This window comes from Phaenicophaeus curvirostris, chromosome 1 (genome assembly GCF_032191515.1).
Source record: "Phaenicophaeus curvirostris isolate KB17595 chromosome 1, BPBGC_Pcur_1.0, whole genome shotgun sequence".
NCBI lineage: Eukaryota > Metazoa > Chordata > Aves > Cuculiformes > Cuculidae > Phaenicophaeus > Phaenicophaeus curvirostris.
In genome coordinates, this window is record NC_091392.1 from 38,629,756 (window position 1) to 38,655,780 (window position 26,025).

At 36.8% G+C, this 26,025-nt stretch overlaps 1 protein-coding gene across 2 annotated transcripts in view; it reads left to right on the top strand.

Moving 5' to 3' along the window:
• CDK17 (cyclin dependent kinase 17) overlaps positions 1 to 26,025 on the top strand; it is a 95,100-nt gene that overhangs the window by 64,467 nt on the left and 4,608 nt on the right. For both annotated transcript variants that reach the window (XM_069853454.1, XM_069853464.1), the window contains 10 exons: positions 12,218 to 12,343; positions 15,835 to 15,891; positions 17,554 to 17,668; positions 18,194 to 18,288; positions 19,124 to 19,186; positions 22,090 to 22,213; positions 23,189 to 23,309; positions 23,848 to 23,945; positions 24,243 to 24,348; positions 25,171 to 25,213. In XM_069853454.1, the coding sequence (XP_069709555.1) occupies positions 12,218 to 12,343; positions 15,835 to 15,891; positions 17,554 to 17,668; positions 18,194 to 18,288; positions 19,124 to 19,186; positions 22,090 to 22,213; positions 23,189 to 23,309; positions 23,848 to 23,945; positions 24,243 to 24,348; positions 25,171 to 25,213 (948 nt within the window). The remainder of the gene's footprint in view (positions 1 to 12,217; positions 12,344 to 15,834; positions 15,892 to 17,553; positions 17,669 to 18,193; positions 18,289 to 19,123; positions 19,187 to 22,089; positions 22,214 to 23,188; positions 23,310 to 23,847; positions 23,946 to 24,242; positions 24,349 to 25,170; positions 25,214 to 26,025) is intronic.

Sequence of the window (26,025 nt, forward strand, 5' to 3'; positions counted from 1 at the left end):
GATCACCAGCCTGTTTCCCAGATATTTTATCCTGAGAAACAGTTCTTATCCATCCGACTGTCACATTAGTGGCAGGAGCATGTTCCAGATCAGGCTGCTCCTACCACACTGCTGTGGGGTATCATTTTCCCCTGGGAGGATTAGCTTCAGAGTTAGCCCTTTCAGCAGGAAAAAAGAGAAATGCAAAGGCTACAAAGTGATCATGTAGTGATGTGTGCATTGTTCTGTTCACATTCTGAAAGAAAGAATGTAGATGAGAAATAAATTTTTGGTGAACTCTACCCTTGACCAGGGCTGTGACTGCTTCAGGGGGCCTTGGCACAGCCTGATTAACTCGATCTGCTTTTGGTCCAGCTGGGCAAGTGTACCCTCTCCAGAGAAAAACCCACAAAATTAATTAATGTTTCAGCTGCTGTAGTGCTATGATTTTTCTGTTTGTAGGCTTCAGATTGGAATGTGGTTTGTAGGTCCCCATTCACATATGCAAATAGGGCACTCCTGGCTGTATTCACTAGTTGAAATTCTTGGAACAGCAGACGGGATGGTACTACTGACTCAGGCTTTTGGTCAGGGGCAGTACCATATTTTCTCCTGCCATTAGCTGCAGAGGCAGGAAGCGCTGCGTCAAAGACAACCTGAGCATTCAGCCCTACATCTCTTGCCACTCAAGAGGCTCCCTTGGATTGCCAGCAGGCATTACTGCACAGTGCATTCTCTGGGAAAAGTTCTTCCTTCCCCTTTCTGTCTGTGCTTGGCAGCCATGTAACTCTTTTCTGCCTTATTTACTGGATTTTGTCTAATTTCTTTCTCTGCACAACCTGAGAGCGCATAGCTTTTCTTTTGATCATGTCTTTTGTGAATCTAAGCATGTTGTCACCTACCAGAGGGTTTCAGTGCTTGACAGAAAAAAACTGAACCAAAATGCAATCAAGCCCTTTTTTTGACTGTCAGTGGTCACTGCATTATCTTCATTCAGGTGTGCTTGGTACCTGTTAATTTTTTCAACTCCTGTTTTCAAGTTCACATGAAGCTTAGTGTTTTCAAAATCCCTCTTTAAAAACAGAAGTGCATGTTCTAAATTACTTGTATGGTTTTGACAAAACCGATGGAACTCCTTTTGATCTATTTGATTAGCAGACCTTCTTTTCTTCTACAGAAGAAAACTGATGCTGCAACAAGAAATACTATTTTGCCTTGGTGATGGACAGACTTCTTTAACCTACGTTTTACCACGGTTTTTGTGGGTAGCTCTGTTGTCAACAACTGATGTGGTTTTGCCCTTCTGTTACAAATCTTTGTAACCCTGATGCTAAAGTTCTTGCATTCCACTTGTAAATACTACTTACCTTAGAAAAGTTACTGCACTAAACAGTACCCTTTCTATAAGGATGGAATAAATGAGGGTTTGGGTTTTTTTTCATAGCTTGGTCATTTAAGAGCAGTCTGCTACCATACTGGACGTGCTCAGCCGTCTACAAAACGCATGTCTAGTAATGACTGGAATGCAGCGGGTGAGAAGTCGGTACTTGCATGCAATTTCATAACCTGTACTCTAGCCTCACTGTCCTGTCCAGGAAGGTCAGATTTCCACTTTCCATATTCAAGAAGTTGGTTTAATTTTAATTAGCCAGTTTCATCATGGGATTTTCCCTTTCATACTTGCAACTCTGTATTAATGTGAATGATCTGTGTGTCAGTACAATAGTTAACATTACCGAGAGCTGTTTTAAGGGCCCAGCTTGCATTTTTGCAGTGATAACGTTCTGTTTTAATTTCTCGTGGTGTTTTTTCTATTCCACTTCCTCTGTACTTCATTCTTCTTGTGAGTTGATAAACCTTTTTCTTTAGGGCAGTTTATCCTACTACTCTATTACAGAAACTGATGAAAACATAAAGAAATCTATATTTAAAGTTCAGGAAAGCATAGTAATCAGTGAGGCAGAGCTTGCTTTATTAGCATCTGTTACTGCCCAACACCTAGCCCTGAGTCAAACAGCCATCAGACCCTGGATTTCAGCAGGGTTTATGAACACCACGGAGGGATATCTTGTTAGGTCATAATGTAGACAGATAAACAAAATCAGACATGATCTTTCTATGGTTATGATTATTTTTCTTCCTTACGCTCTCTTAAGTTTACTTCCTTACAAACTCTCTGAAATGCAATAAAATAACAAAACAAAAGAAAAAAAAAACAGGAAGAATTAAATATTTCTGGCATAATTTGTCACAAAACATAATTTGCCACAAACTATAATTTCCCCTGTGTATTTCAACACTCGATGTGAATAAAGTAATATCTCGCATTTGAGTTTCATTTATCCTTTCCCAGATTTTTCAAAACTGAGCTTATATCGTGCACACTTGGTTTGGTGTAACTAGAAGGTCCTGGAATGCTGCTTCTGAATACTGTATTTGTGCTGAGCAGTTTCAGCCTTTTACATTAAAACTGCCAACAGATATGAAGTAAATAAAAAAACTACCCTTGGTGTTTGTTTTTGGTTTGTTTTTTTTAAAAAAGAGAATTGAGAGTAGTTTTTGTTCAGCTAGTCAATAGTCTGAACAGCCTATATATATATATGAAATGAAAATTTTTATTAAAAAGTATTTTGGAGAACAAATTGATCAGAATTCGTATCTTTTACTGTTTATGTGGAAAAAATGCTGTCTGTTGACCTGTAATTCTAGTTTTGTGGGTTTAAAAGATACTAATTGTCACAATTGTTACTGAAAAAGTACTTAGGTGGTTTCATAAGTTTCTCATTGGGTTAAAGTAAATAAAAGCAAAGATATTGCTCTCTCAGCCTCTCTTCATAGCGCAGGTGTTCCAGGCCTTTGATAATTTTTGTGATCTCTTGAAATGTTTTATGTGCTTGAGTTGATTAGCGTATTGATTTAATTGATGAATGAATGCCATATCTTGGGTCATTTCTATCCCAAATATAGAAAGCCACCTGATTCAGTGCTCAAAATTTGATGTTTTCTTGACTGGTGTTGCATTTCAGTAGCCTGGCTGAAAACCAGCATGAATTTATGGAGTTACAGGTAGCAGTGATCCTGTGTAAATGGATGTTAAAATTATGTTTTCCTTGCTGCTTCTGACAGAAGAAGGGGTTCTTTGAAGACCCTTTCTTCAAATTTAACAGAATGGTAATTCATTCATTGGGATTTAATGTTTTCAGTAAAATAATAACAACAACATTACTCCAAAGTAAAGGAAAAATGTAGTATTCAGGTATAAACCATTCTTCAGAAGGCAGAAGATAAGCACTTTCTGCATCACAATGAAAATGTAGTTACACGTGTTAGTTGAGTGGCAAAATGACGATGGTTTTATATACTTGGTAGGAAGACTGTTATAGATAACTCATCCCAATTGTTAAAATAGTGGGTTTCGTTACAGTTATGGACGCTTATTTATAAAAATGATAAAATAGTATGCTAAAATGATGCTATAGGTTTCTTTTGAAGAATTTGTGTGGTAGTGTTTTGCCTCAAAACCTCGGAGGTCTACAGGACTGTAACCAAATTTTTCTCTATAAATATATTCTCTGATTTGGGGTTGGGTTTTTCTCTGTTTGCTTTTGCTTCTAGCAGTCTTGTTGTATGTCAGAATTCTGTAGAGGATCCAGTTGGCTTCAACTGTGCTAACTCTGTCACTTGACAAAAATGTGATGAAATTTAATAAGGCTGCCTTCAGAAAAAAACTCCACGTAGTGTTTGGCTCTAAAATGGTAAAGTAAATACACACACAAGGTTGCATATTAATGTGCTTAAATTCTCATTGGCATAAGCAAATGCTTTTCACTTAATTTTTTTGCATATCATGAAGTAGCACATAATACACCTTTTTATTTAAAAAAATCAAGGAAAGAATACTATAAAAACTGAGGTTTTTAAAAGTAAGCATGTCTTGAAGTTCAGCCATTGCATAGAGGGTTATATGATGTAGCATTTGAGATCTCATCAAGCATTCCCCAGTGAACAAAAGCACTACACCTTATTAGTGAACCACTTGTGGTTGCAACTGACATATCTCGCTGGTATTTGCTAAAACTGGTGAGAAGACTAATTCAGACACATGCTTACACAAGAGAGCAAAGCGTTTTCATTTGATCTGTGGTGGATTGTTTGTGTTGTCAGACCAATGTTTGTAGACTTAGAAGAGTAATTCTTTTTGTATGGCTGTAACAAAATGTTATTGATTGAATTGAACAATATTAACTCTTAAAAGATAAGCTAAAATTTCAGGGAGAGATGGAGAGCTTGTTGTCTGCTGTAATATAATAAGTATGTACCTTAAGAAATGGTTGGTCTGGAAATGTAATGTAGAAATGAACTGAAGAGCCAAAGCAGTAAGGATTGGTTCATAATGATGCCGCTTGGCCATACCCAATAGTTTGTGTCGTCCACTGACTACCCTCTCCTGACAGAGTCAGCTTCCTTCTCCTCTTGGCTACTGAACTTGCATCAGCAGATAATTAGTCATTTTGTTTTGAAGAGGTAGCTTCCTGTCAGTTGACTTCTTACGCCACATAACTGAGTCGTTAGCTTAGAGCGTGTTCTCCTCCAGGAAGCCATGGGAGCGTCTGGCCACAGGCAATGAAATACTGGGTTTGGAGGTAGTTGGCTGTTAGATTAGCTAAATGAAACATTCAAGGAATAGTGAACTGAGGCTGATGGTATCATCAGACTGAGGCTGATGCTATCATGATTTTGACTTCCAGTTTTTCCAATGAGTCAATGAGTCATTTGGTAGTACAAGGTTGCCGGAGTTTTTTTGCCTCCTGCTGCTTCACTGGCAGAAGCCCGTGTCTTTCTTCACTTGCCATAGTTCTGAGTGTGGTAGCAGACTGAAACAGTCCAGAAATTGAAAGATCGGTCACATTTGTAGCCCAGTAGATTTAGGAAGAATTTATCATTGCTACTCCAGCAAGGAAGAAACAGTCTGCAAATCAGCACATTTGTTAAAGGATAAAAAGAAAAGTAGTCTTAGTTTTTCTACTTTATATAGCATAGTGAGGATTGGAATTGGGAACACCTCAACAAATCCTTCCCTAGGGCAATTTTCCGATGATGTTGACGATTATTATTAATGCAGTTTTGTGCAAAATACTAGTGTTTATTAGATGTGCTGTGTAAGTCAAAGGTGTAATGTCAAGTCATCCGAAGACAAGACTAAAAAGTGTGAACGTTTCAACTTGCTTCATTTTAGAGCTTTTTTAACAGGTAGCGTTCAACCGTCCTGTAATACCCTGAGTTACAATCATCTTTATTTCACTTAATTGAAATTTGCTGAAGTGTGTAGTGCATCTTGGCAAAAAAATAAATGGTGATTTAAGGAAAAACAACTATTGGTTTTCATATCTGATTTAAAGTGCAAAAAGTTAACAGTGTTGCTTTCACAAGTAAGAATAGGTTAATTCTGTGGACAAATGTACTCTTTTGGTAGGGTTTAAGAGAAGGGAGAATAGATCTGTTGACCAAGAATAAGACTTTATTTTAAGTCACTACAGAATATTATATGGGTCAATACAAGCAATTAGAAAGGAATAGCTGGTAAAGTTTGTATTATGTAGAATAAGAGATGAGAAAAGGATAGGTAGCAAAGGAGTAGAGTTGTTTGAGAAACAGAATGTGGTAACAAAACTCTGGTATTTAACTCTTGTGAATGGTCTGCTATGGGTGGCAAGTCAGTAAGCTGATATTTGCAATGTTATTTGGGGCCATCGAAAAGGGGACCAGAGAGATAAAAATTGTTGGGATTTTTGGTTTTTACTTCCAAGTGTTCATGAAAAAACAGGAGGTGTTTTGGTTTGCTTTTTCTTCATTTGGAAGACTTTTTTCATTTGTTTACTTATAATGTTGTTACTCAGCTCACAGGACTTGCAGGATTTAGGATGAAACACCTGCCTCCTTTTCTTGTGCCCAAGTTTAAGTAGTCAGTGGTAGACAGAACATACACATCAAGTTACTGCAACAGGTTTGGATAGAAGCCAGGCAAAAGAAAGAAGTCAATGAAGTGTAGTTCGTCTTGGAGCATTTGCTGTAGCTAACGTTAGAAGTAGATGGTAAAGATAAGCACAAGTTGGGGTTGTTTATCTCCACAGAAAACGAAGTGATATTAGTGTCACAAGTGCTTACATGTTTATCTGCCATCAGGCAGAGTAGGACAAATGTGATTCTCATTTCAGGCAAATTATAAAAATAGTATGCATTTCTCAGCCAGTAATAAAACAAGACTGAGAATAAGCATTGCACATGAAGATGAAAAATGTGGTTTCAAGATGCAGAGGAGGGGGAAATTGCCACAAGCATTCTGGCTACCCTAGCAAAGCAACTGGTGCTGGAATATGTTCTCCAGAATATATTCTGGAACTGGATCAAAAAATAGCTTATTAAGCAACATACAGTTAACTGTAGGCATTGGCACGTGGAGTAGTACTGCATTTACTGAATACCTATATATTCTGTGGCAGGGTGACCCTGAAGATAACCATAAAAGAATTAAACTAGAAAATGTTATGAATTGACCTCATTTGGAAAAATAAATCGTCAGTGACTTAAAAGGACATACTATCTCTGTAGTTTTCTAAAAGACGGTTTATTTTACCTGAAGTACATTCTTGTCTCTGGAAGCTAGGGGTTTGCATTCCAGTAAATGTTTGCTTATTAGGGTTACAAAGGAATGTGCCTGAGTTCTTCCTGCATAGTTGTGGGTCTGTGTACACCACTTATACACCTGTTATGTTTAAAAAAGAATACATGAGATAACATATAGAGTTGCCCAAATTTACTACCTTTATGAATCTCTTAAATTTATATTTTACCTTTTAAAGAGATGCAAAACTTAGTGTTTAAAATGGACCTTTAATTATGTAGTGTTGCCAAGCTCAAAATCTTAAATATAAAATTACAGTGTGTAGTGAAAATAATCAGTCCTGCCAATAATTTTACGTGCTTCCTTATTGCTTTTTAAAGTGTTGTAGCAGGACCTTGTAACAGCCTGTGTTTTTAACAGCCTGGTAATAATTTCCATTATAGAAAGTTTCTTGGTTTTAGTGTTTCCCCTGCTTTAAGGTTGTTATTTTATTCTTCTTTTCTTTTTTTCTGAGAAGTGCTAACACATTATATTCAGTTACTCATCAAAATCAGTGTGAAGAAAGACCTCTGTCCGGAAAGTATCTTTTTCATTGATACACAGAATTCCACAGGGGTTTAAGAAAATCAGAGATTCTTCAAAAATCACTGTTTCCTGCCGTTGCTTGTGCTCCAGCCCAGCATCATGCCAAAGCAGCAGCAAAATGTGGGGTTGAGAAGAGCAAGTTCTGCTGCTGCTAAAGCAGCAGTAGTGAGATTGCAATGGGACTGCTGTGCTAGCAGCATGAGGGAGCAGAGGAGGCATCTGACCTGCAGGTCCAAGCTTCCAAACTGGCCGAAAGGCTCTTCTGTGCCATGCGATGTGATACTTGATGATAAAAGCTAGGGGAAAGGAGGAGAGAGGGACAACATTTGTGGCTATGGCATTTGTCTTCCACTTCCCAAGCCGCTGCTGGGCATGTTGAGGCCCAGCTTTCCAGGCAGCGGCTGGACACCTGCTTGCCAATGAGAATCGGTGAATCGATGCCTTTTTCCAGTCTGCTTGGGTGCATGGCTTTTGCTTTCCCTATTAAGTTGTCATCACCTCCACCCACAAGTCACCTCACCATCCTTCTGTCTTCTCTGCAAGCCACCGGAGCAGAGAGCAAGGGTGCAGCTGGATGCGGGCCTGGCTGTTTGCTGGGCTCAGCCCACAGCAGAGAAAAAGGCTTTTCCTGCCATCAGCAGAACAGGTTGCCTACGTGTAGCAGGTTGCTCAGTCTTGAATGCCTAAGGCTTAAAATTGGTTGGCGTATTGCTTGGTTCTAGCTTTTCTTTTTAACATAATCTCAGTTAAATTAACTGGGTTTTTCAACTGTATCGAATTGACATAACTATAATTCCCAGTTTTTCTGTTTAGACACTAGGAAATGTTGTGCTTATTTCTCTCCTGCACATCTAATGAATCCCCTTTCATGTTGCTGTATAGCATTTAATTATGATTGCTTTGTTTTCCCAGGAGGTGGTTGCTTCGGTTATTGCAAAAACGGGGGAATTAATGTGGTACAGGCAAGCAAAGCATAATTTCTGTCTTTCGGGTATTTGGGTTTGCAGTCAAAATTACTTTAATTTTGTCTATTTTAGGCAGTTAGGTAAAAGATAATTATACAAAGAAGACTTCATTTATGTGACTTCATATATATAATTCTATATATGATCTTTCAAACACTGGTGTCGTAAACATTGTCTGACTGGTAGGTAACAATTCTAATATATGGGTTTAAAAAAGAAGTCTTGGCTTGATTGACCTTTCAACACAGCCAATATCCATGAGTATTGCAGGTAGAGTAGTAGTAGTGGATTGTTAGGAGAAAATATCTATAAAGTACGTGCTGAAGTTCATGTTTTCCTGTCAGAAAAGAAACTTTCTTCAGCTCCCAGAAGGAGCATGGATAGCGTTTTATTTACAACATGACATAAATTTAGACTTCCAGCACTAAAGGCTCATTTCTTGAAGGGGAAAACAGGAGTGATTACTGTCATGTGTTGTCCATTATCTTACAAATATGAGTAGAGAAATTGTATTAAAACCAGATATTACAGTCCTGAAAAAATATTCTCCCTACTTTTCCCCTCAGGTTGTGTTGTAAAATGGGTTATTTGTTTGAGTTTTTTTTAAAAGACAGACATTGCAGGAGGATGAGGATGAGGGTTAGTTTTGTGTACTTAAGGTAGACTGTTGTGTGGATTTTTTCCCTAAACTGGAATAGGTTTTGACCTCTGCATTGGTGAATACTTACATTCAAAGAGCATCTCTGTTATGCACTGTGGAGCACTAAATGTTAGTTTGCAGCTTAAGCTCTGTTTAGAAGTGAGGGTGTCAACATGGATCTCTGAAGTCAGTCTTGGGGGAGGTTGCAGTTGTCGCAAAAATGATATGGGCAGAGCTTTTGATAATGAAGCAATGGGAGTTCTGTAATAGAATTACAACTATCTCCCATTATATTATTTTCTGATACCTAAAATATTACTATATCCAGTTTTTACAGTAGCTCAGCTCCAAAGCAGTGAATCCTTAGTAGCTGTAAAGCATCTTAGGCTTCTTTCGTTTTCCTTTCTCTCCATTTGAAAAGACAGTGTTTATTGATGGCAGGTGCTCTGCACAGTTAACAGCATAGTTTTCGAATTGCCATCACAGCTTAAAGGCTGCCTTTGCTTCCTTCTTCCTACATACCCATCAACTTCCCATGCCTGGAAATGCTTCTTTGAGGCTGTGGAGCTAGGTGTGAAGCACCACTTCGGCTGCCTTGAGGATGGGCGCTGTGGGAGGAGAGAACATGCAGATGGAGAGCTCTGGGGTACAATCGACTCTGTATTTCATGAGGCCTTTGAGCTGTTTTCTGTGATTTCAGTGTATCTTTAACCAGAGTCTTTAAAATACTTACTGTCAGTGCTATGGGGTGGTAAGAAGAGAACACTACACCAGGTCTTGATGTGATAGCGTTAATAGATAGGAGTAAGAGAAAGCTATTTTGCCACAGGATGTATAGGAAAATGATTGATTATATCTACAGTGTTAAGGAAGTTATATTGAAAAACTCAGCCCACTCATCGTCTTCTGGCTTGGAATTGGTCGAATCTGCTTTTTTTTAATGTACCTGAGCAACAGGAGAAAGAAAACGAAGGATATTGCCCCACTGTTGATCTGGGACTACAGTAGGAAGGTGGAGTACAGTCTGGTGCTGGTCCTGTTTCTGCAGCCTCTGTCTCATTCCAGCAGTACTATGGCTTCCCACTGCAGTGAGATAACAAATTTGCTTTTTTAAGACAACACGGAGCTCTTTCCTTTGTGCTCATTTGTTTTGATGAGCTACCTGAATTTTCTGAAGAATGCAATAAATTATAAGGGTGAATTAATTTATTTTTAATAATCTGAATCCCTCTTTGGTAGACTAGAGGCATTTCTCTTCTCAGTTGGCTCTAACTTCACTGTATTGGAGTTGGCTCTTAGAAAAATGGCATTAGCAGAGCCTGTCAAAAAGAAGGAAGGTTCCTTAATAGAAAGTACTGTTTTATTGTAAGGATTACTGCTAGCTCCCATTATAATTAATTAGTTCCTTCACTCTCCCCAAAACCACACAGGCAGTTTCAAAGTTGCCAATGTTTTGAAAAAATTGAAATACCAAAGCTGAAAGTTGGAAGTTGCCAAAACTGAGATATCTTTTTGTTTTGTTTTAATTGAACTTCAAAATGTTGGTCAAAGCTGCCATTCTGTGAACAGTACTTCTTTTGTTTAAAGACCGTTTTAAAAGTCTGTACAAAATAAGAAATACAGATACTGATTTTTCTATTAACGAAAAGAAGCTGATGTTGGGCAGCAGATTAGAAGCTAAGAGATTTTGCACTCTGTACCTAAGGAGGTGTGAGGAGTGAAAAGAAAACAGGAGGGTCACCTGCTAGAAGTTAAAGCTTTGTCGACATCCCTCCAAATATTTCTGACTGTATCCAGTGGCCATAGTGAATAGGATATGTAGATCAGTCATCTGTGGGGTGTATATTGGCACTTTAGTCCTACCTGAAATACAACTATTCATTTTTTTAATATATACTTTTAACTGATATTTTTTGCTCAGCTGTTGCTCCATCGTGTGTAGATGATACATATCAACACTGAAAGCTTAGCAAGTTGTCCGGAAAAGTCTTGACAATCCAGTTCTTTGGCAGCCGAAGCAATGTAGCTGTTTCCTAGGCTTGCTCTGCTGCCTGCCTTGCCCTGTGTTCAGGCTGTGAGCTTGTCTGACCTTGCTCTGAACCCCTTTGGAGCTACAAAGCTGGCAGGAAGCGATGCACTTCGCCTGAGATAGTTTCTCGATGATTTAGCGTGCTGGAATAGTTCAAAGCTGCTGCAAAGACGCGAGTAGAAACATATGGCTAAGCCTGAGGGGAGCCAAGTGGGGTTGTGGCTGCCAGCATTTAGGTTAGCTCAGGATACCCAGGATTCAAAGCTGGAGGTGACAGGTCTGGTCTAGGGTAAGACAAAGAAGAGTTTACTGCCCTTAGATCAGTAAAGATTAAATCTGAGGTCCGCCAGGAGTAATCTGGAGATTTCCCTCTGCTGCTGGAGAAAAATGTGAGAACAGTGGTGGTTCCAGAGATGTCATCTTAACTTCAGAGTGGAATCTGTGGGGGTGGATTTTGATGCCAAGTGGGATTTTCTTTACTTGGATAAACTGCCTTTACTGAAAAACCATTCCTACCATTCTGGAAGTTAGTTCCCATTTTTTGTGAATCTGGATATTTCTCTTGTATCTTTGTGGGTTTGACTGGCCTCCTAGAGAATATTTTGTATTTCATTTTTTGGGATGTTTGAGATTAAACTCAAACTAAAATTAAAAACATTATATGAAAATAAGGAAAAATAATCTTTTTTCATGTTTGTTGAAAGCTAAAATAAATTTTTTTTCCCTCTTGTCTTAGAAATGATGTTGTTCATGGGAAAATTTACTGGTGAAAACCAGAATCTGATTTAGGGAAAACTTGATTTATATGATGGCAGCTTGGTTTTTTAACAATCCTTTAATAAAAAAATTGAAAATGAAAATGTGCTAACATTTGTAGTAGTTTGGCTCTAATAATAAAGTGATTCTGTTTCGCTAGACTGGAAAAATGGAAGTTAAAATAAATTTATAACTTCTAGTAGTCAGAAGAGAGGCGATGGATTTTGAATCGTGGCGGTCTCTTGTTATTCTAATATAATTACTGTATGAAAAGAAATGTAATTACTGGTCTCTGAATTCTCTGTTTCTGTTATTCCAGGTATGTGTCAGTATACAAGCGAACTCAGTACCTTTATCTGCAATGTAATTAGTTACTTATTAATATTTCATTCCCCCTGCTATAGTAATGAATTTTTAGAGTAATGATTTTTCTAACCTGGTATCTAAGCAGTTTGAAGTATTATTAGAAGACAATATGTTTTTAAAACCATTTCTGAGAGATCACTTATTTTTCATTCACAGGAATATTTCAGTTTTAAATAGTAATGCTGTAAGACCAGTGACACCATAGGTGTTACAAGATGTTTTAGGAAATTCTGAATTATACTTAACTCTTCTCTTTGTAACATTATTTGCTGCAGGATTTGAACAAACGCTTGTCCCTGCCTGCTGACATCAGGATACCCGATGGCTATCTTGAAAAGTTGCAGATTAACAGCCCACCGTTTGATCAGCCAATGAGTCGACGTTCTCGTAGAGCATCTCTAGTAAGTATAATGCAGTTTCCTTGCTAAACCAACCTCTCAGGTCTTCAGAGTCGTATTAATGCAGATGTCTGTGTATTGCAGGTATGATTCAGCTTCATTTACACCATGATTTCTACATCCTGAAAGATAGGGCACTTCAGCGTGTACCTGTCAAAATCCGTTGAAGAATTTCGCCCTTTCTTTCATTTCTCTTCTGCAAACTTGACTCTGTCATTTCTCAGTGAAGGTCTTGACCCATTGAAATCAGTGGCTAAAAGCAGCTCCCAAAGTGCACGTGTAATTCCTTTTGCTTTTTAGAGCAGGGACGATCTGTTTGAGCAAATAGGCCACGTTGTCTTAGGTCAAGGCTGAAGCTCTAATGTGATATGGTAGGAAGGCCCTAAACTGGCACTACATGAAGTCAGGCCCTCCTTGCTGTTCTGTTTGTATTTGATAACATTATCTTTCTCAAAACAGCTGTTGAGATGATAGATCTTTTATTTTATTTTAAAAGCATATGTGAATTCATAAGGACACAAATGAGTAAATTCACATATATCTTTTTAGATTATTGGGTTTCTTGAAAAATTAAGTCTTTTCTTGGAGATGGCAGAATAAGAGTTTGTTTACTGTAATTAGAGTATGAATGCTAGAGATATACTCGTATATCCCTGAAATAGTAAAAAAACCCCATTATTGTCTTATTTGTGCAAAGATTGTTACATTTCAATCATCATTTAATCTATGAACCTTCTTAGTATTAATTGGGGTCTTAAAGAGTTGCTTAGACCATTACTGACTTCCTCAGCAAATTCATTGGTGAGAACTTATTTGCAAAGAAAAACTAGATAGGTTTATGAAATCTGCATTTTTCTGTGTTTTCTTGATTTAATGGTTTATTTGCTGAAATATAAATATCTAAGTACATGTAGTGAATTAGGTTGTGAAATATCTTTGGGTTTTTCCCTGTGAATTATTGTTGTCTGTAGCAAAGCAATTGTTGAGTTTTATCATGCATTTTTCCCCTGAAAAAGTACAATTTAGTCTGCTAGACCTAAGTTGTGATCTGCATGTTGCCATTTACAAGAACAATATTAAAGAAGAAAGGATGAGATCAAAGCAGTGGAAGTAAGAATAACGTGGCAAGCTTAAATGTTTGTGCCAGCATTTTGCAGTTCATTAACCACTTAGTTCCTGGTGTAGCATTGGACTGAGGAACAGACTTCCCAAACCTTCTTCTTTCAGATGGTGGTGAAGTATCTTTCCAGTAGAACTTTTTCACTGGAATATAGTACTTAGGAGCTGGAGGGACTTTCCTGTATATCTAAATTCCCTTGCTTATTTAACATTTAATCCTGAGTTTAAGTTCTTTCCTCGTTGCATTTTAGAAGACAAACAGAAAAATAGTGCCCTGTAATGAATTTAGTGTGTGCATGGAATCAGCTTCCTGTCACAAGGTTGTTTTGTTTTGCCTTTTAAAAATGCTTTCAGAGCTTAGAAGTCCAAAATGAAACTCACCATCAGGGCTGTGGTATGCAGGCATGCATTTGCTGCATTGTCCTTTTATGATTTCAAACTAACCTTTTTAAAAAAGAAATTCGAGGACTCATTATTCTGCGATGTCATTGAAAGCTTTGCTAACAGACTGTTAATTACAATATATGAATATTGTGCTCTGCTTCAAAGGCATCTCTCTTTTCAAGGCCTAGTAGGAATCAAAGGAAGAAAGCTATTAAAAGTATCAAGTGACGACTTGTTATACTTCAGGTCTGCTGTATTTCTTTGAAATGCAATAAAAAAAAAAGCTCTTATGGTAATTGTATTTTGTGTATACATGTACATGCTTGCACAGTAGCTTAGGTGTAGCTCTTATGAACCAGCCATTAGAAGTAAGAGACCATAAATACAGTGCATTTGTGTATTGCAGAAAAATTAAATTATTCAGACATTATTTTGAAGGTAAAAGGAAATGGACCCTAGGTTGAGGAATCTAAAAATTATTTTTTCTTAGCGGTAGGCAACCAAAATATGAATGAAAAACTGAAGACGTTGAAAGGCAGGTCTTGGAGAATCTCCCTCCTCTGTATGTAGAAAACATTGTATGATTTTATTGTCTAAAGAACATTTTAAGTTTTTTAGTCTTGATGAACAACATTGAGGTTTTTTTAGAAATCAGACTTGTAAGTTGTATTCGGACTGTCTGGCAATAACAAGGACAACGGCTATGAGTTCTTTAGTTTTTCCTGTAAACTATGCAGGCTATCGTTATAATTCTTATGCTGTTTAATACTGACTTTGAGATATGTTTGTTTGAGTAGGTCAAAATGCACTTTGAAAATATAGGTACAGTGATTAAAATAAATATTATATCAGTGGAATCTCACTAGAGTCACAAGGGTTATCAAATGTCAGCTTTGTTTGTATTATGAGATAAATACCTTGGCTTCAACAGGCTCCTAAATATACATGATGTCAGTGAAGTATCCTCAGGCTGTTTGAAACTGGTTTTCCTGACATGGGAAAACCAACGGGTGTGATCTGTCTGGACTTCTGTAAATCCTTTGACATAGTCCCCCACAACATCCTTCTCTCTAAATTGGAAAGGTATCGATTTGATGGGTTGATGAAATGGGTTGGAGGGTTGTATTCAGAGAGTAGTGATCAATGGTTCGATGTCCAGATGGACATCCAAGACAAGTGATGTTCCTCAGGGTCCATACTGAGACCAATGCTGTTTAGTATCTTCATCAGTGATAAGGACAGTGAGATTGAGTGCACCCTCAGCAAATTTGAGGATGACACCAAGTTGAGTGGTGCAGTTGCCATACCAGAAGGACAGGATGTGTCTTCAGAATAAAGGCAGGTAGTCTCAAAAAAAGAACATGAGTAGAACATAGTAAAATACACAAAGACTTGAAGTTATGAGAAATGAAACATAAATTTGTTTCGGGGCTGAAGCTTTTAGAAGAATGATGTTTAGAGATTTTGCTGGCAGAATTTTAGACTGAGAGGCATTCAGAGGTCAGAATGAGAGAGGAAAATTTGAGCTGAGATCTCAAATGTGTTATGGATACGTTGATAGAGAGCAGATAAGTAGTGAAAGTTATTTTGAAAGAAGTAGCAGCATTTGTTTATGACAAGCAAGAAAAAGGGTGGAATAGGTTGAGATGGCTTCTGTTATTTAAGCTATAACAAACTCGGAAATCAGATCAGAAGAGTGGATGACTTAAGTAGGAGTTAAACAAAAGTGGGGTTTCAATCTAAGTGTATCTCAGTACAGAGTTTTTCCAGGATGCACAGTAGACTTGCCAACAGGCTGAGCTTTGGGGCTTGTATGCTGGGATGCATTTGTATCATAACATGCTCAATTGTTTTTACAGTAGCGGAATTGTGTGTGTTTGGTTATGTTCTATCAGTTATTTTTCTGAAACAAAATTTAGCTTGCTAATTAAATGATGTATAAATAAAGTGTTCAGTTTTAGTGGTCAATTTTCCATTTCTTTTCATTGCAGTCAGAAATTGGATTTGGAAAAATGGAAACCTATATAAAGTTAGAAAAGCTTGGAGAGGTATGTAGCTTTCTTTTGAAATTATTGCTGCTTTGATGACAATGTCTTATGTAAAATTTTACGTAAAATCTCCATAATCTGAACGTTTCCACATCCCTCAAAATACCCATTGGATTTGTTTTTTCAGTAAACCAAACATATTAACCATGTGTAACAAAATCACAGGCGCACAAGTGTTCTATGCATGTATAATATGCAAAAAAAAAAAAAGGGCAGGAAAACCATTACTGAGCTAGAGAAGAGCAAGACTTCATTAGCAGATGATCAGTGACCTTCTTACATAGGCTGGATTTGTGTGCAGGTAGACAAAATCATTTTGTCAATAATATAACTTGTGAAGTTTGGTGTTCTTCTGCTGAGTTAGGTATTGGGGAGCACTCAGGCTGGACAAGAAGCCAGCACTTGCAGGGACCAGGCAGTCGCCATGCACATTCTGGTAGAGAAGCCTACAGGCCTGAACTGGGCAGTCAGATGGGTGCTGCCAAGTGAACTACGTAACACTGCATTTGCCTTATCTTCTGAGAAGGCAGCAGTATGGCTTTCTACCTCCTCCCAGCCTCTGGCTTCCAGAGAAATGTTAGAATTCAGGAGGGGCCAAGTGTCAATCCCGTACAATTTGATTGAGCTTGGCCAACAAGATTGAAAATAGACAATGAGCACTGGAAAGGGGTGCACTGAACATCGCAAAATACAAGGAAGTGGGGCTGGTCAGAATCTCTGCTGTGAATATTGCAGCTAGTCCTCATTTGCAGTGTTTTCACTTCAAAATGCATTCATTTTCTATTTTGCATCTAATACTTGTGAGGTGGGTCACTAGACATAATATAGCGTATCTTTGGAGGAATGTTAATCTAACAGCTATCGAGTCATAGTTGTGGACATAGTTTATCTCACTTGTGTAGATAGTGTAGTGGACAACACCAGGTACATACCATAACCTAAGGCAGATTCCTTAATTTCATTGCTTCCTTTTTGCAGTTCCTGGGATTAGTTGTACCTACTTGCTCTTTTGTCAGAATTCCTTGTCCTTATATAACATGCCTTGAGAGTTTTGAATCTCTTATTGTCTAAGCAAAAAAAAAAGAAAAAAAAAGAAAATTGAGAAATATAAGATTCATGATATTCACTGTTCATTATGTCAACCAAAATAAAACTTTGACAACTCCTTCCACACCAAACAGCATGCAAAATATGTAATGAAGACAAGAAGCTATGAAAAGGAGTTCAGTGTTTTCATAGAATAGAAGTAATGGAAGAGTATGTCTGCAGCCTTTAGTAACACAACTGCAACGTAATGTAGAGATATCTGAGCTATTAATAGTGTTAATTAAACAGAGGCTTTCAAGAGGGTAAGTGATCCCAGCAGTGAACTTGGTGAACTTAATGCTACCTGATCTGACTTCTTTGGTAGCTGTATGGTGTGTAGCTTTCCATGGAGTTGTCAGAGTTGTTAAGCAACACTCCTTGTGTCTTTGTGTTCAGATCTGTGCTTACAAAACATTTCAGTGATTTTACATTTATCAAAAGAAGACAGTGTGAAAACTATTCATATCCAAAATGAAACCTATTAGAACCTGAGACAGAAGTTTATATTTTCTTTTTTGACTCCTCTTTCAGTGAAGGAACAACTTGTAAAAGTTTCCTTCTCTTTCCATTTTGTAGGGTACTTATGCAACAGTTTATAAGGGCAGAAGTAAATTGACAGAGAACCTGGTAGCTCTGAAAGAAATACGACTAGAACATGAAGAGGGAGCACCTTGCACAGCCATAAGAGAAGGTTGTAACTTTTTTTTTTTACTTCTTAGAATTTCAGATACTTCTGCATTTCTTTTTAATTGAAATCGTGTTGGTACTTCAAAATACATAGGCTACATGGGAGACTAATGAAGCTGGTATTAATTTCAAAAAGGAAAATATTGGTCTATACATACTAAGAGTCAATGTTTCAGATTTATTTGCTTTAGGAGGGGACATGGTTGTGTTCTCAAATGCAGTGCTATAAATGGATGTTTTTATACTGACTTAGACTGTTATTAGTCAAATTAGATTCAAAATGTGTTTTACCAAATGACTACTTCTGCCTGAAGTATATGGTTCAGGAAATTTTTAGTTTGTTACCCAAAAGTCTGTGCTGTTTTGATTAAATGCCTTTCATATTAACTATATGAGTATTCTGTTCTTCAAAATAGCTTCTTAATTTAAAAACAAATAAATAGCTTATATGTATGAACTTGCTAGAAATTCATTTACTGCTTGTGTGTTTTGCATTTATTTATTTTATACTTAAAATTCTGTTTTGCAGTGTCATTATTAAAAGATTTGAAGCATGCAAATATTGTTACATTACATGACATTGTGCACACAGACAAGTCTTTGACTCTTGTTTTCGAATATCTGGTAAGTGATTAAACAACTAGCAAGCTTCACATTTGATTTATTGTTTCTAAGTAACACACGTAACAAAATTCTGTACACATTTTAAAAATACTGGGACTGTTACAGTTTTCTCCTGCATCTAGAATAATTCATCTGAAAATGAGAAAAGCGTATTCAGTTCTTAAGTTGCTGTAAATAAGGAAATACTGTTTTGGTCATTTTAGAGTTTCATTAAAAGCAGTTAGTGGTGATCTACCTGAGTAAACTGTCTGCTTGTCCCAAAATGGTTAACTGTAAAAAGGATTATCTCACTATTATTTTAATAGTATTTTTCTGTTAAGCTAAGGATAAGTGTGCTTGGAAGTAAACAACACATTACATCTTTTTGTAACAGTCTTTTCAAGCGAGTGTCCAGAATTACCTATCTCACTTGCTCACCTTTTACATTGTAGGCTTCTGATTTTTTCACTGAAGCTTGACCGAATGATATTTTTGTATAATATGCTGGAATATATAAGCCTAGGAAGGGAGATGAAAAAACCTCTTTACCTGAAATATAATTGGAAAATATAGCAATTTCATAAAATACTGTGCCACATACAAGATGGATAACATATAAAAGCGTGTAACAAATAATGTTGCCTGAGATGATGCAGCTTGCTGGAAAACATGAGTATTTATATACTCTGGAAAGCGAGAGTTTTCTACACCTTCAGGCTTTTGGGTTTTTTATCACTGAATATCTTTTGCAGACAACTCAGTTTTCTGATAAACTGTTTCAGTTCTAACAATAAATAATATTCACGTAATCAGTTGTGCACAATTTTACTGGACAGTGATGATGGTGTTTTGACAGGACAAGGATCTGAAGCAGTACATGGATGACTGTGGCAACATCATGAGTATGCACAATGTGAAGGTGAGTGTTTTCAGGGACAGCGACTGTCTTCTAGCTTTCTCTGTTCTGAAAATTTCAGAGAACTTAATAATCAGGAGCCGTGTTGTTTAAGGCTTTAAAAGAAAATGAGGAAGCTTAACTTCCTTTTTGACCTTTGAGCCTGGCTTGACTACATTTGACATCAGATGGAGTCTTTATTTTTGGTTTTGATGGCTTTTAAGTGCTTAAAGCACTGAAAATGGGAGATTGTATATTTTCATTCTCTTTGAAGTTATGTATTTAAAATTAAAAACTTCCTGAGAAATATTACATTCAGAACTCTTTTGGACTCTTCTGTCCTTCCACTATTTTGTATTTGTTAAATTAAATCTGTAGTTTGGTATATCCTCAAAGAAAATTTATATATGTGCCCTGAAGAAAATGTGGTCGTAATCATGAATGTGGGTTTGAATGTTACTGCCTACCACACGAGTAAGAAACTAATAATACATGTTGGAGGATGAGTGATGTTCATTTCTCCATTAGTAATAGAATGGAAATTATTTTCTTTAAGGTTTAATTGTCTGTTGCTTTTAACTGTGTCTGTGGCCAGGTCAAGTGACTCAGTTGCCAATCTGGGCTGCTGAAACTAACTCAGTGTTACCTGTCTCATGACAACCAGGTTTTGATTTGGAAAAGTGGAATAACTGTTTATGTTCTTTAATCCTTATGACTTTATAAACAAGGTTCCAAACAGAGGACAATACTGCCTTGAAATGAGTGATGCTGTCCAAGGAGGCTTGAGTTACCAGTATCACCCTGTTGTGAGGCAGCCTTGTTCATAAACAGTAGCACATGGACAAATGTGTTTGTTGAGAAATCTGTTCTTAGTTGAATTGTGTTTACGATACAGTCTCGGTATTGGTGATCATTTGGTTGGCTTTTTCTTTTATTCTGTTGTCACATTGCACTAAGTCTCTCTAGGGAAAGACATCTGCCCTTAATGTGCTCTCTTTCTTCCTTTGAAAATCTAAGAAGGGAGATTCTTTAATTTGTATCTACTTTAGAGAGACAACAAAAAAACATAATTGCACTTGTGTTTTCGATTAAATACAAGTTAATAAGTAGTGCTTAAAGCTAAAAAAAAAAAAGCTAAAGAAAAGCTGTAAGTGGGAAGCTGACTCCTATAATAAGCGTAGTTGGAGAACAAGCAGAATCTGCTTGTCATAATCCGAGCTAAGCAGAGGAACTGTTTTGCCTTGTTTTCCTATGATTTAAGCTGTGCTCCAAGAACAGATATTTGTGGTCAGTACCTTTGGCACTGGGAAACCAGCACAACTGCTTAACTGTCATAGCTGCAGGTGTTTACCTTACAGTGACTATGGGGGTTTGGGTCATTATTAACATTTCAGAGCCCTCTCTGTTATCATTCCCCTCACATTCCTCGGATAAGTTTATGATTTTGAGTTTTAATGAAATGAAGATATATATTGTAAAGGTGTGTGCGATTTCTGCAGGTATTGCTGTTTCAAAGAAAACTTTGAGCTAATACATGTCATTGTGTGCATTTCCAAAAGGATTCTTGCCAACTGTGGTGAAGATCCAGAATTTCTGTAAAATAATCTGCTTTGCCTTCCTGATAAAGGCTGTAAACACTGGAGATGGCTGCTGATCTTTAAGGTCCCTTCCAGTCTGAACCATTCTGTGATAGGATTCTGTGATTTCCACATCAGTCCCATTAATATCACTTGGGACTGAGCCTTGCATCAGTATGAACATGGCGAGATGGAACAAGACTTCTCATTCTGCTCTTTGAGAAAGAGAAGAAATTTAAAAAAATGGATCCCGATCCTTTTTTTTCCTAGAACAGATAAATCCCATGTAAGCAGACTGAGAACAGATGGATGTAAACTACACCTGCTGTGTTTTTATCCAGTTGAGGAAAAAAAAATTGGTGTGTCACCTGATACAATATTAAATAAACTAATGTGTTAGAAAATGGTCATAAAAAACATACTGATGTTTCTCCTCGAAAGTCCTATTACATGGTGAATGTTTCACATTGGTAAACACTGTTTTCTGTAATGCTCTATATTTTTTTCATTGCACATTTGATCATTTACTCTCGTCAACAACTGTTGTGTGGTAAATGCCAGCAATGACTACCCACAAGTTCCATGTTTAAGATCAGACCTTTTATACATACAGAAACTACAAAATAGTAGTTCTTACTGCAGTGATATAGAAAATTTGCTTGGCTGCCCTCTTCTAAACCATTCTTGATCCCTTATTACTACTGTGTCTAAATATGTACAGCATTAATATGCATGACTGAAGTTGCTTGCTTGGCTTGCTGTTCCAGAAGCCTAAAATAAACTCGTGTGTGTCAAGGTGAGGGGATGGATATAAATGCCAGAGATGGCTGGCCTGTTTTGGTAATCCTCACTTCCCCATGTCTGTTTCCTGAGCTTGTGAATCCAAGTGTCCTTTTCCAATAGCATGCCAAAACATTCTTTACGTAGCTTAGGACAATTGGATAGAAAGGATACCGAGATGCATTTTCAGAAGGGATTTTGTAGCAGAAGGGAACTTGAGTGTTGTCAGAGACAGTTAGGTTTAAAGACATTGGTGTGGGGAAGAGCACTAGTTAAGTGCTTACTTAAAAATAAATAGCCCTGTGGTTTTCTTCAGTTAAGCAGAACAAGTTGCTCTTGAAGTCTTTGTTGTAGTGGTGTTGAAGCAGTGCATTAGAATAAAGGGATATTAAATCTGTAAACAGCTGAAATGTTCAGAATGTGCTTATATGGAAAAGTAACTTCTTGAGAAGTGTTTTTGTTTTGCTTACAATACAGAGATTTAACTCTACAGTGCCCAGATGTGCTGGTTTTATGTAATCTGTAGGTTAACATTTTTAGTCTAATTTATATAAATGTTCTCTTTTGTAGCTATTTTTATACCAGATTCTTCGTGGTTTGGCATACTGTCATAGGAGAAAGGTATTACATCGAGATCTGAAGCCACAAAATCTACTAATTAATGAGAAAGGAGAACTGAAGCTTGCAGACTTTGGTATGGCCTGAAATTATTCTCTATTAAATACTTTCTTCACTCAGCAGTAGAGAGTCATCTTTCTTTATAAGGAAAGATGAGAACATCGGGTCTGTCATGAATTTGTGTATTAGGTGGAAAATGAAAGCTAGCATTTTACTGGATATTAGTAATCAAACCAATAAGTGTATTAGTAATACTGTCCTTGACTTGTGGTTTGAAAGTAGTCTTAAAGCTTCCTTTGAAATTACCAGTTAGTCAGATCCTTAAAGTGGAGCTCAGTTTGCTTTTGCTAACACTCCACAGTTACTCCAAAGCAGAGTAACCATGATGAGAGAGAGAAAGGGTCTGTCGACATGCTAAATTGGCAGGTGTTACTCCATTGCTGATAACACCAAATTCTGTTGGGACTTCCAGTAGAGGGGGGCGTTCACTGTTTTGTGTAACCTTCTACATCAGGAAGGCCTTTTGAAAGTTGTGCTACCACTGACTTTTCCCCTTATGTGTGAATGGAAGTTGCTCAGAAGATTGCATCTAACACAATAAAACCTACATTTTATTGAAGATATTACAGGCAAACCAACAATGTTAGAGTGGAAAATGCATGATGATCCAACACTGATCTGGTCGGTTTGTTTCCACCATTTCATTACTCATTTGTTGCCTTCTGCCTCTTGCAATATAATTCTCAAATGGAAGTAGTGCAGAAGGGTTTTTACAGGGTGGAGGTATCACGTTGATACAATGCTTTGTTGTTTTAATGAATGCGAGGTTTTGATCAGTTTAAGCACAGAAGGCAGGTAAAAAAGGTGATTGTGCGTTTGCTGTAAATACTGGAAGTCAAATCACAAATTGTAGACGTGTATTTATCAAGGCTTTTTAATGAACAAAATTGGCAAGTGTAATAAGGTTGATTTAGTTCTTAAATTCTTTGTCAATTCGATGCAACAAAAGATTTCAGCAAGCTTCACGTGACTCTCTTTCCCTTTTATCAAGGATTGGCTAGAGCAAAGTCTGTTCCTACGAAGACCTATTCTAATGAAGTTGTCACGTTATGGTACAGACCACCTGATGTTCTCCTCGGATCTTCAGAGTATTCAACTCAAATTGACATGTGGTTTGTATAGCTTTGTCTAATTTAAATTATTGTTCTCAGTCAAGTTTAAAAAAAAAATCAACTCTTCATTGTTATGTAATAGCATTCAAAAGCTAATATTTGAAGTTTGGAAGGGTACAGTCAAGTTAGTCTTTTAGAGAAAGGATTGACAGACAGCTAAGATGCTATTGTTTCCCTCTGAAAATGCAGAATACCTTTTTATTGCTTACAGCAAGCAGGCAGTAGGCCCACAGTGTTATAGAAAAAAAACCAGACATTCTCCTAATGAATGATAAAGTGATATTTTACCATGAATTCAATATAACTGATGAACTTGAAATCTGAAGGAAGAGGATATTATGTAGCTATGACATAGGTTTTGTTTAGTCTTTGACGGCTCTTCTGTTGGCGCATATGTTTCAAACCAGTATTTTTACTAGCAGTGTGTGGCCAACAACTTACTAGTTTGTTTTAATTAAAGAGAAATCATAGAAGTCTTTAAGAGCTGAAACCTTAAATTGTTAAGTTAATTTATCTTTTTCTCTTGTTTGTATAAAAGGGGTGTCGGATGCATATTTTTTGAAATGGCATCAGGAAGGCCTCTTTTTCCTGGTTCCACTGTTGAAGATGAACTACACTTAATTTTCAGACTTCTAGGTAAATAAATACTTTTAACAGTTATGTTAATGCTATATAGTTGTTCTTCTAAATACTTATTTCCATGAGAAACTTATCTATAAAGAACCATATTTTATATCACATTGTAATTAAGGTGAATGAGTGTACTTTCATCGAAAGTGGTTGAGCTGAGTGCACAGCTGAGTCTGTATGACATACTCATTAATTGATTTTTTTTTTCTTTCCTGTTTAAATTACAGAATTAAGTGCTTATTTATGTCAAAGTTGTTTCTTTACATTATTTTTAGTTGAATTTGTTGCTTTTTTTAAACACAGGAACCCCGTGTCAAGAAACGTGGCCAGGCATTTCTTCCAGTGATGAATTTAGAAACTACAACTTTCCTAAGTATAAACCACAACCTCTTATCAACCACGCACCAAGGTACTTTGGATTTTATTAACAGAAATTATGCATCCTTGTGGCTTTGCATATTTGTAAGTGTGAGCATGTTTCCAATTACGATCTGCTGCTGAGTGCTGGGAAACTACACATCAGTGATGTTATTGTGGGCAGATAGTGATACAAAGCATAATCCTGGTACTATATGATTACTTTGTCTAATATCACTCAGGGTAGCACAGCTCTGAAATGACATATACAGCTATAAACTGCTACTGATAATGCATGCATAGTAGGAGTATTCACGCAGCACGTCCTAAATAACCTAAATTCTCTCTCCTTATATAATAGGCCTATTGTTAAAATGGCAAGGTTTCCTTGAGCAGTTACTTGAAATCATTCTAAAACCATTAGCAGGAATTTAAAGGTTCTGCACAGTTATTAAAAATAAGCTTTATAACAGACTACCACATTTTTTATCAACTCTGAGGAAAAGGATCTAGCCTTACATCTTTCTAGTAGATAAATACTGTTAGTCTTTAAAAAAAAATATGCTTTTACTAAAATATATGTTGGGGGTCAACCTAGTAGATCACAATCCAAACCTTGGGATTTATACATTCCCAGTGTTTTTCGCATAATCTTGTTCTGAGATATTTGTACTTGTATGTGTACACATTAACATGCAGAAAAGCTGTTGGGTGATCTCCATGTTTGACCTTAATAATAATATTCCAAGCTTTTCCATGTTTGAATTTATTTTCAAGTTTGATATCATTTAATGAAGTCAGTCTCTTTGCAGTTTTGTTTTTGTAAATAGAGTTCAATGACTGTTTTAATTTTTTAAAATATTTTTATTTTTAGGCTAGACACGGAAGGAATTGAATTGATAGTGAAGTTCCTTCAAGTAAGATGTGTTTTATGGCTTTACTTAATAAAAGTGAAAATTCACAGTGTTAATATATTATTTGCAAGACGTATTAGAAGCTATAGTATCTGTTAGGTTTATCTCAAAGTGGAATATGCATCTGAGTCTGTAGAGAATGACAGATTTGGGAAGCATGGCAGTTTTGGGAAGCCGAGGTGCTGCAAGAATTTTAAACTTGATGTTTTACTTTTTTTATTTTTGCAGAAGTTCTTCTTTTCCTACTTTTTGTGGAAATAAATTGATTCTATGTTAACAATTCCCTGAAAAGAAAACCTAAATGTCTTGTGAAATACAATATTAAAACAGAACTTTAAAATACAAATATTAAGTTTCTGTAATGATGAACTTAGCTTACTACTAGAGAAGCAGTTACTAAGATGTACTATTACTCTTTGATCTTGCAAACTATTCAAAAGATGAAAAGATTAAACACATATACCACTTCATCTGCGTTAAAAATGAGGTAGAAGCAAGAAGAGGGGAAGCAAGATGAAGGGCCAACTCTTGAAGTCTTTTGAGTAGTTGCAGAAGCATTTTAACTTCACAGTGTCAGAAATTCTTAGCATATAAGATAGAGTGCTGTTACTCTTTGCAGCCTGTGATTTAAATTCTGCATCAGGTCTTCATCTGTTCATGCATTGTTTCAGAACAGTACTTGCAGTCCTTGTTTGGACTTTGTTCTTACTTGCATACAGCTTTTTAAATGTCTGCAGCTTTGTCCAAATGTGTACATATGCCAGGCAGGAGCCATTTGAGCAGAGACTGAAGACCAAGTTGTCTAAGTTTTATGC